This window comes from Mus pahari, chromosome 2 (genome assembly GCF_900095145.1).
Source record: "Mus pahari chromosome 2, PAHARI_EIJ_v1.1, whole genome shotgun sequence".
In the NCBI taxonomy this organism is placed as follows: Eukaryota; Metazoa; Chordata; class Mammalia; order Rodentia; family Muridae; genus Mus; species Mus pahari.
In genome coordinates, this window is record NC_034591.1 from 151,767,732 (window position 1) to 151,778,146 (window position 10,415).

Below are 10,415 nucleotides of genomic sequence, written 5' to 3' on the forward strand. Positions count from 1 at the left end.
CTTTCAGGGTTCTCTAGAGTCATGGAACTTATGGATAGTCTCTATATAGAAAGGGACTTTGTTATGATAACTTACCGTCTGTAGTCCAACTCCCCAACAAGGGTCAGCTGTGAATGGGAAGTCCAAGGATCTAGTACTTGCTCAGTCCCACAAGGCTAGTAGATTCCAGCTGGTGGGTTGGCAAGTAAATGCAAGCAGGAAAAGAAGAGCGAATCTTCCATCTTCCAATGTCATTATATAGCTCTCCAAAAGAAGGTGTGATCCAGATTAAAGGTGTGTACCTCCACGCCTGGATCTGGATCTTGTACTCAGAGATCTCCTTACCTTAGTCGCCTAGGGATGGATACATAGCCACTATGGCTCAAGATTTTCATGTCAAGATCAAGGTCAGAAACTTGTATTTCCCAGTCTCAAGACCTCCAGGATCACAGGTGAACCTTCCAATTCTGGATTGTAGTTCATTCTAGATATAGTTAAGTTGACAACCAGGAATAGCCATTACACTTCCCTTCTACATACCCATCCCTTAAGACTCCTCTCGGAGCTTTCTCTTTAAAGGTAAGCATTTGAAATGAAATCTTCATAAAGCTCACACTTGGTCTGTCTCAAAAAACCAAAAAAACAAAACAACAACAACAAAAAACCCAACCAAACAAAAACCCCTCACACTTGGCTATTTTTCAACGTCGTCTCAGCATCCTTTACAGAAAACGTCCTAAGAGAATTTTTGACATCAAGTATTTTGAAAGAATTGATTGAGGTGTATATTAATTTAGGATGTTGTAGATAGACACGAATGTTACAACTAATTAATAACCAATAGAACATTTACAATTTATGTTAGAACAAAGTGTGTCCCCTAGCAATGTGACATCAGTACCATACTAAGCCTAGCTTTGACTTAGTGGGGGGAAAAAAGGATTCAATAAATAGTCTCGGCGGGCCACCATCTCCCCATTCTTCTACCTCATTGTTTAGACTGATTGAATTACAGTTAGAAGCCATGATGCCTGGGTATGCCATTAATTCTTGATTTGATTACTCTTTGAGTGTCAGTAATAGCAAGACCTATTAGTTCATAAGGTAAAAACCAGGTAATAAATTTTGACAGTGACACAAATTGTGATATTTTGAAACTAATTTACAAAAGCAGTGATAAAATAGAAATTAATACATTTGAAAAAGTTATATGGCTACTTAAAATTATTCATCTGCTTGTAAGATTTTCCTGAGATATACTGAATATTTTATTCCAATGATTGTGTGTGTGTGTGTGTGTGCTTAAAAAAAAAAACGACTATAACAAGAATGTTCTCAGCATCTTTATATACAATGATTTCTGAAGTAAACTTTAAAAATGGCTCAATGAAACTGTTAGATGAAGGGTTTAGAAAACTAATGCTGTATACACAGAAACTAAGTTCCATCAATAGGCCTCCATGGCTTCTCCATTTCCTGATTTCAGGAGGCAATTAACATAGGTCTGCAAATGCATTATGGGACAGAGGGAGCTGCCTCTTTCTAGTGGTATTAAAAATAAAATTATCCCAATGAAAAATTGAAATTAATTACTTCCCTTTAATCAACAAATTCTTAATAGGGAGTGAGTCTTTTTCCTCACTGTAACATATTTTATGCAGGGATCACTGCGGTTTATTCCTTGTTTTTTACAATGTTCCAGAGAGTTTGACCACTCAAGAGATAGAGGACAAACAGGTGGTCAATATTAACTGCATTACAGACAACTTTTATTATCTCATCCTTTTCCATATCCATCCAGCCACACTTTGTAATGAGGAGAAGCTCACAGATGCATTGCTTTCTTTCATTCTTGAATATAACGTTGTTGATGTTGTTTTGCCTTCATTTCCAGTTTGTAGACAATTGTACTTAATCTGGTGGAAGACAATGTTGATATGGTTTTGGAGTCTTTTCCAGTATACAGACAACTGTTTTTGATCTGGGGGGTAAAAATAATAGAAGTATGTATATTTTACTTGAAGACCACAGGTTTGTGTCTAGTCAGTTATTATTAAGGATGTCTTATTAGACATAAATGATGGTTGAAAGAGGTAATGGGAATGGTCTCTCCATTTAGCAAGAATGTTTGAAGACATTGCCTGGGAACAAAGAAGCAATAGCCTGTGCCTGCTGGTCTATGATGCCTTTATAACTCAGTGGTTCTGACAACAGGGTAAGAAAACTGGATAGCGCTATATCCCCTGAGGGTCTAGTACAGCTGCTTTGGGCACTCATTGTTGACCCAAGACCCAAGCACCCCAAATTGTTTGTCTGTATCCACGTTGTTGGAGACATATGGAAAATTACCCTAAAGAAGTAAGCATGGTGCCAGAGAAGGAAACACAAACTATCCCAATAGATACCTGCCTGTTCATCTTAACTGGCGCTTTACAGCAGTGGTGACCTCAGTGATAGCATGATGGTACTTTTCTGAGGCAGCCTTGAACTCCTCCAGATGTGTCTCATAACTTTTGATGGCTGCCTGAAGCTGTGTTCTCTCCACTGCTCCCAAGATGGCTTGAATGATCATATCTAACCCGAGGCTGAGCACGGCAACACCAATGCTTCCAAGGAGAGAAGTCCCGATGTGAGCCAGCACAGAGACAAGCTTGCTAATTATGCCTGTTGTGACATTTGAGCCCACCAGTTTAACAGCCACTGCACTGGCTGCAGATGTAGCTTCTCCCAGGATGACAGAAATGACCTTTTGCACGATGGCAATCTTTTCTGTCTCCCTTTCCTTAATATCCTGCAGCTTTCTATAAAGGGTTGGCTCTAGTTGGTCTTTCAGTGCCTCATCAACCTTTTGCAGTTCCTTTTGGATTTTTGTCATGGCTTGGATAATGATGTCACAGTTTTCTTTGATGGTTCCATCGCTTTTCATTTCAATGAAGGCCAGCCTGCAACCCAAGTGGGTATTGAGAACCCCTGTGAGCTTGTTGGTGACCTGGAAGCTGTCAGCCAAGCAGTCCAGCAGCTGCTGATGAAGGCGGTTCACTTGCTGTCGCCTCCTTGGGTTTTGTGGGTAGAGGAAGTCACTCTGAGCCATATTTCAGTAAGTCTCTGAAAAATGAAACAGGAAGTCAGCTCAGAGTACCTGTATGACTCTAACCAGGCAGCCTTTAACGTGTCCATAGCTAAAGACTGCCTCAGAGGACTCAACAGGTTTGATTTGTTGGCTTGTTTGAGAGAGGATGTCATGTAGCCCAAGGTAGGTATGCGTTTCTGATCCTTCAGCATGGACTTCCGGTGAGCTCTGATTGCAGGCCTGCACCCCTCTGCTGGGTCTTGCCTGGCTTATGCTGTCGGTCAAGGGCAAAGCTTCATGGGTGCCAAGAAAGCCTCCCACAGCCTCAGCCCCTCAGAGGCTAGCTCCTGATGCCATTACTTCCCCAACCGCTAGCCACCAGTCTGTGTTTAGCCCATTTATTTCTCAAGAAGTTAGAGTTAAATCAACAGTCTAAAGATATGAATTTAGTGCTTATGTATTTGATAATTTAAAATACTCACAAATATTATAATATTTCACAAATATTTGAAAATATTCACAAACATGTTAACAGTGTTTACTTCACAAACCTGAAAAGCTGAGTTTGCTCCCTGGAGCCCCATGATAAAAGGAAAGAAATGACTCTAGCAAGATATCCTTGGAGCTTTCCATGCCTACCACAACATTCAGGAACCCTTCCACAACCACCTCACCCCTGCCCAATAAATAAGTTTACAATTAAATACTGAACGTAAATATTAGTGCCATTATTTACCTCTATGGGCAAAATTGATTTTAAAACCTAAGGACTATCAAAAACAATACCCATGTAATATTAAAATCTTTAAAATAGAATTCCTCATGAGCCTGACATGGTGGCATATGCCTTTGATCCTGGCACTCTGGAGGAAGAGGCACACAGATCTCTGTGAGTTCAAGGCCAGCCTGTACTGTATAGCAAGTTCCAGGCTAGCCAAGACAACACAGTGAGATCCTGCTTCAAAAACCAAAAAGTCCTCAGAATAAGAGTACACATTCAAGACTGTAGATGGAAGTGTCCTTTGAGGAGCCAGTGGACACCATAGGCATATAGGGTACCTCTGATCATGTCTGGGACTCTTAACACATTAAAACATTTAGTATATTCTATATTGCATGTGGACATTTGTTTTGTTTTGAAGAGGGTCTCACTGCACCCTAGGCTCATCTGAACTCACTAGTTATCCCAGTACAGCCTCAAACTCAGAGCAGTTTTCCTGCCTCAACCTCCTCAGTGCTGGTCACAGCCACCACACTCTGTCCACAGCCATTATTAGGACAAGCTAGAGTGGTTGTCACCAAGAAGTTAATAGTGGCTCAGTTGTGGTGGTGGTGGTGGTGGTGGTGGTGGTGGTGGTTTTGGTACATGCCTTTAATCCCAGCCCTGGGGAGGCAGAAAGAGGCAGATCTTGATGAGTTTGAGGCCAGCCTGGTCTACAGAGCTAGTTCTAGGACAGTCAGGGCTACACAGAGAAACCCTGTTTTGAAAAACAAAATAAAATAGAGAAGCCAACATCTCACACAGGCTCTAGGGAATAGTGTAAACGTTCTGTGGGTGATGCAGCTAACCAGGAGAGCACTTTTTTTTTTCTGAGACAGGGTTTCTCTGTGTAGCCCTGGCTGTCCTGGAACTCACTTTGTAGACCAGGCTGTCCTGGAACTCAGAAATCCACCTGCCTCTGCCTCCTGAGTGCTGGGATTAAAGACGTGTGCCACCACACCCGGCCAGGAGAGCACTTCTTGTGCTTGCATTTGTGACTCACAACACCTTCTGTTTACAGAGGCAACAACCACACTCTTCTGCATTTATTTTCCTGAAAAACTGAGCACTTAATGTGCATACCATGACCATGCTTCCTGTGTGACTGGCCTTTGGACACCTCCACTGAACGCTGCAAATGGTTAGTTTTATAATTAATTTATTCTTATGTGTATGAGTGTTTGGCCTGCGTATGTATGTCTGTGCATCCTGTATGTGCTTAGTGTCCTCTAAGGCCAGAAGAAGACATTGGGGCCCCTAGAACTGGGCTTAAAGAGTTGTGAGCTTCCGTGTGGGTGATGGGATGGAAGTCAAGTCCTCTGGAAAAGCAGCCAGGGCTCTGAACCTCAGAGCCATCTCTCTGATATATATGTGTATGTGTGTGTGTATGTATGTGTATATATCTATCTATATTTCTATCTATCTATCTATCTATCTATCTATCTATCTAGAGTTTTATCACAAACCATTTTTCCATTGTCTGTGCTGTAAGCCTGTCTTCCTGTTTCTGTCTTCCAAGGCATGTAACTGGCTTGACCAACCTGTATTTTATTCTTGTTTCTCCTTCCATTCTTTCCATTTAAGAACAATTATCCTGTGCTGAGTGCATCAGAGTAGGTTTATAAGAATATGGTGTTGTCTGCCCTAGCACTGAAGCTATAGCCAGTTAACATCTTGGAACTACTCTTTGTTATAGTTTGTGCCTGGCACAATTTGCAGGTGTCCCTTTCTTTGACTCTGTGACACACAAAGAAGAAACAGTGACGTGCCTCTTTCTAATCAGCAAGTTAAGATATTGATAACAACAGTGTCAAACTGGATAACAGTTTGGACATATGAGATTTGTCTTGTGCAAATTCAAATTTTAAACAACTTACTTTTTTTTGAACTACATATTGATACTGCCACTAGGTGGAGAAACCTGGTCACCCACTTGTGGGCTTCTGGATTGATACCTTTACTTCTGTACTGGATGGTTAAGAAGAGGCCCAGCGGGACCTGGAGAACTGACAGCTGGTGATGTGTGGTGTTTCTGTTCTGGCTTTCAACAACTTGGCAGTGAATCTCAGTCTGACCACTCCACTCAGTTGAATGGGAGACGTGCAATTAACCAGCCCTCTTAAAGCTCACAGATCTTGCCAATGACACAATAGGAGTCCAAGAGGCATTCTGGGTCTATACCTACTCCAAGAGGCATTCTGGGTCTATACCTACTCCAAGAGGCATTCTGGGTCTATACCTACTCCCACTTCATTACATTTTTGCCGGTCACCTGCCTGGAGCCTGTTGAAGATTATGGCATTACCTGGTGCTTCAGGGGTAAGTTTAACACACCTTTGATTAACTACCTTATTTGAGCTTCCATAAAATTTGAACTCACAAACCAGTGCTTCCTGTCAGTGCAAGAGTTCTGTTTGGATCTTTGCTCTCTCATTCTGCAGCATCTGTGTTCCTCCCTAGGTTCTAGGGAGCCTTGCAGCAGCCTGCTGGCCTGTTGCTCCCCAGCAGGTGGAGCTCATGGCTCCTGGGACTCCATCTCACTCCAGCCTTGGTGAAGCAATTGTGCTTTGCTTGCTTGGTCTACATCTGGGCTCTAGTGGGTATAACATTGTGTTTGATGTGAGTGGTTGGCTGTTAAAACAGGATTTTGAGAACCAGAGTAGTCTTGCATGATTAACTGCAGTCCTAGAATTTGAGACATAAAGGCAGGAGGATTAGAAATGCAGTCAGCCACAACTGCACTGTGAATTTAAGGCCAACCTAAGCTACCCGAAGCTCAGTTTCAAGAGAAAGAAAGGAAAATGAGAGGAGAGTAGAGATATAAAAGAAAGGAAAGGATGACCACATTTAAGAGTTAAGGTTAATTTCATGGTACTGTGTGGGTGATTTAGTTTTTCTGGAAAAGAAGCACATTAAGTGTATCAAATGTCAGCAATGATTATTGTTGTTGTTGTTGTCCTGGATGGCACAGAACTCATGTTGTAAGGCAGTGTGGCCCCAAACTCATAGAAATCTTCTTGTCTCTGCATCTCAAAGTGCTAGGATTAAAGGTGTGTGCTTCCCCCACCTGGTCTTGTTTATCCTGCTTTAAATTGTTTATTTAAATTAAATTTAAGTTAAATTTTATCATTCCAAGTCATGGGCCTCCGTTTGGCCTCTTATTCGTATATGCTTCCTTCTTCCCTGTAATCTTGCTGCCTGCCTCTTCTTGCTGTCACTTTTCAAATACAACTTTTCAGAGAACACAGTGCATCCTCTGCCCAGAGCTACAGGAACTTTTAGAGAGAAACTAGGATTGAGGGGACTGCAGGAAACTTCTAGAAAATGACATGTGATTTGTGTGTTGGCAGATGCTCACATTGTAATGTTGAGACATTAAAAATAGCAACTGATAAAATATATTACATGTAACACCATTACCCTGATCTATAAACCTTTGAACAGAGGAAGAACGACATCTGCAATCCCACTGTATTAAGTGTCTTTATTTCTAAAATTTATCAATGTGCAAGAAAATCTTTACAATGTTGTAATAACAATAAAATTGTAGCAATAAATGAGATTCTTATATTAAGCCATTTATTTTACTGTACTTCTAATTTTATAAGCAGTAAATTAGTTACATAAATTATTCTAAATATCATAATTCAATAAACCTCAAATCGTGTTACATTTGTAATGTTTACATGCATACCTTGTTTTTTTTTTCCCTCTGTCATCTGCATTCTTTCCCGGGAATAAATAGGTAGAAAGACAATATGGAAGTAAAGCCCAGCTGTGGGAGTCAGGTGTCTCAGCCCACCTTGTGACTTCTGGAACAAACTCAGGTTGTCAGGCTTGGCCCACAGGTTTCCCCCGAGCCATCTTGCTGACTGTGTTTTTCACTGTCTTTGACACATATTCGAATTGCATTCCAGAAGCTTTCCTGCTGACACCCACAGTTAATTTTTATGCCACGATGCTGGTCTCTGTCTGCTAGGGTCTTGTTGACTTTGGAGAACATAGGGTACGTTTCAAAAAGAGCTGTTCTCTTAAGAATGCAACTGAAGACATTTAAGATGAAATGATAAGGCCATTGGTATTTCTGTCTCAGTAAAGTGGAAGACATAGTAGAGCTGAGTAACAGAAAATTAGAATGGGCCTTGTTCTGATCATTTCTAAAGCTGGGCTGAAGCACGGTGCATGTAAGCCCAGTATGCTAGGGCTTTCATGGAAGTATAGACTGAGGCTTTTACATAGTAAGTATTGTTGTTACATATATGCACACACAGGCCCAGACACACACACACACACACACACACACACACACACACACACAGCCCCCCCCCCCACCAGACAGTGAGCTGAGCGGTCCTCTCAGCTCATGCACTGCTGTCTCCGTCCTTGCTGTGCACTTGTGAATGAACACAGCATACAAGCAAGGCCAGAAACTTTGCAGAGGAAAGAGCAGCTGCTGTCTACCTGAGCTTCACTTAGTTCAATCAGACATGCTGTTCAGGGTTTAGTTAATCCTGATGCAATGGTCCATTTTCTGATACAAATTCCTCTAAATTTCCTCTAATATTTTGAGCAGAATGATTTCATAATTCTGAGCAGAATGAATCCTGTAACGGTTATCCATCATCACTTATCACAGGATTCTGTTGTGCACTTGAGACATTTCTGAGAAAAACTGTGTTTCCCCCACAAAGGCTGCTTAGAGGCACAGACTGTATCAAAGTATGAGCAACTTCATGGAGTACAGCAAGTGCTGTGCATCGGCTCAAGTAAGAGCCACCTTTATTTGTTCATGACAGTTTATGCGCCTCACTCATGACACTGAAGATACAGAGCATCCTCCAGATGTGCATTACACTTTCCCACGTGTACTGTGGCTCTGTCTCCAGCCTTCCTAAAACTCATGTCTTCATTGCCTCTCTCNCTCAGTGACTTAGACTTACAGCTCTCAATACAATTCTTCCTTCNCTGGTGCCTTCAAGGAGGGAATCTTCAAAGTATGCTCTGAGAGCCCCTCAGACAAAGCTGNCCAGTGTATGGCCACTCACAACTGGCATCCCAAAGCCCGTAAGTAAGGCTTGTCCTTCANAGTATTCTAGTGCTCCCCGAGTCTCCACATCACTTACCTTGCTGGGTTTCCCAAGTGTGCGTGCTCTCCGTGTCTCAGGAGTATTGTTGAAGGGTTTTCCTGTGGGCTCATCTGGAAGCTTCTGGTGGAATGTGATGAGCCACAGGATTTGCTGCTCTCTGCTGGGTCCCTCTGCCCATCTGGTTTACAGCCATTTCTGCCTGGCTTAGTTTCAGGATACTTCTGTTTCCTATACAACAATCTGTTGATGTCATAAGCAATGTTAACTTAGTAATTATAAAATATTTTTCTATTTTCTGTTCTATAATGAGTCTTAATTAAAAGCTGAACAAATCCAGTTCAGTACAGTGATGACTCTTTAGTTGGGTACATTTCCTTCAGCTTCTGCTGCATTTGGGCCTCTATCAGCTCGTGCTTTTGTTTAGGTTCTCAGGAAATACAAAACCAGATACAGCCAAAAATGAAAACAGCAGCCCCCTCCCAGGCTAGGAGCTCTGCTCTTTATCACTTTGTATCATCTTAACAGGTGAGCGGGTCCAGAGGACGCTGTGCCTGATGTCCCTTTCCTCCCTCCTCTTCCTCTCCACCCCATACACTCTTTGGAAATCATGCTTCTTTCTCTTTATCTGTAATTGCTTCACACACACACACACACACACACACACACACACACATACACAAGTGTATAAATATAGTCTGTTCACGTCATAGCGTTGCTTGTATGGAGATGGTTTCTGGGCTTACAGTGGGGATTGGATAGTCCAGTAGCTGCTCACTAGCTGCTCACTAGCTGCTCACTAGGCTGCTCACTAGGTTGCTCACTAGGCTGCTCACTAGCTGCTCACTAGGCGCTCACTAGGCTGCTCACTAGCTGCTCACTAGGCTGCTCACTAGGCTGTTCACTAGGTTGCTCACTAGGTTGCTCACTAGGCACTCACTAGCTTCTCACTAGGTTGCTCACTAGGCACTCACTAGCTTCTCACTAGCTGCTCACTAGCTGCTCACTAGATGCTCACTAGGCTGCTCACTAGCTGCTCACTAGCTGCTAACTAGGCACTCACTAGCTGCTCACTAGGTAGCTCACTAGGCACTCACTAGCTGCTCACTAGCTGCTCACTAGGCTGCTCGTTCTAGGGAGACAATTCCTCCCCATCTCAGCTCTCAGCATTCCTTCCTTGCCCAGCTATGCATAAAGGCTCTGAGATTTCCCTCTTCTATGTAAGCATGTCTGTCTAAAAAAAATACAGTTTTGAACTTTTATTTCATGTGTGTTTGTGAGCCGGGTGTACACTGTAGGACATGTTCTGGAGCCTGCAGAGGTCAGAAGAGGGCACTGGATCCCTTGCTAATGGAGGTGCAGACAATTGTGAACGGCTGTGTAGGTGCTCATAACTGAACCAAGGCCATCCAGAAGAGCATTCAGTGCTCTGAACCTCCAAGCATCTCTCCAGCCCAGCATGCCTATTGATGCTGTGTTTGTAAGTTAAAATTGAAGATGAGTATTTATTCATATACTCCTT

General features: G+C 42.5%; 2 protein-coding genes across 5 annotated transcripts in view; one reads left to right on the forward strand and one right to left on the reverse strand.

The window, feature by feature from the left end:
* C2H12orf60 (chromosome 2 C12orf60 homolog) overlaps window positions 1–10,415 on the forward strand; it is a 29,856-nt gene that overhangs the window by 627 nt on the left and 18,814 nt on the right. For 2 of the 3 annotated variants that reach the window (XR_003843291.1, XR_003843290.1), the window contains exons 2-4: window positions 2,099–2,194; window positions 4,831–4,950; window positions 5,721–7,315. The gene's annotated coding sequence lies outside the window, so the exon portion shown is untranslated. Of the gene's footprint in view, window positions 1–43; window positions 274–2,098; window positions 2,195–4,830; window positions 4,951–5,720; window positions 7,316–10,415 lie in introns of those variants that run through there. The other variant, XM_021188735.1, reaches the window with a different exon arrangement.
* Window positions 1,125–9,026, reverse strand: LOC110314303 (single-pass membrane and coiled-coil domain-containing protein 3). Of its 2 annotated transcripts, none has more exons than XM_021188741.1 (2): window positions 8,933–9,026; window positions 1,125–3,084 (listed from the first exon to the last, which is right to left on the reverse strand). In XM_021188741.1, exon 2 carries the CDS (start codon window positions 3,068–3,070, stop codon window positions 2,393–2,395), a length of 678 nt encoding a protein of 225 aa, XP_021044400.1. In that variant the 5' UTR covers window positions 3,071–3,084; window positions 8,933–9,026; the 3' UTR covers window positions 1,125–2,392. The 2 variants fall into 2 exon arrangements, with proteins under 2 accessions (XP_021044400.1, XP_021044403.1); XM_021188744.1 differs by having other exon boundaries at window positions 1,561–3,323; window positions 8,933–8,954.

Coding starts and splice junctions, on each gene's coding strand:
- LOC110314303 (XM_021188741.1), bottom strand. CDS start 3,070: ATGGCTCAGAGTGACTTCCTCTACCCACAAAACCCAAGGAGGCGACAG.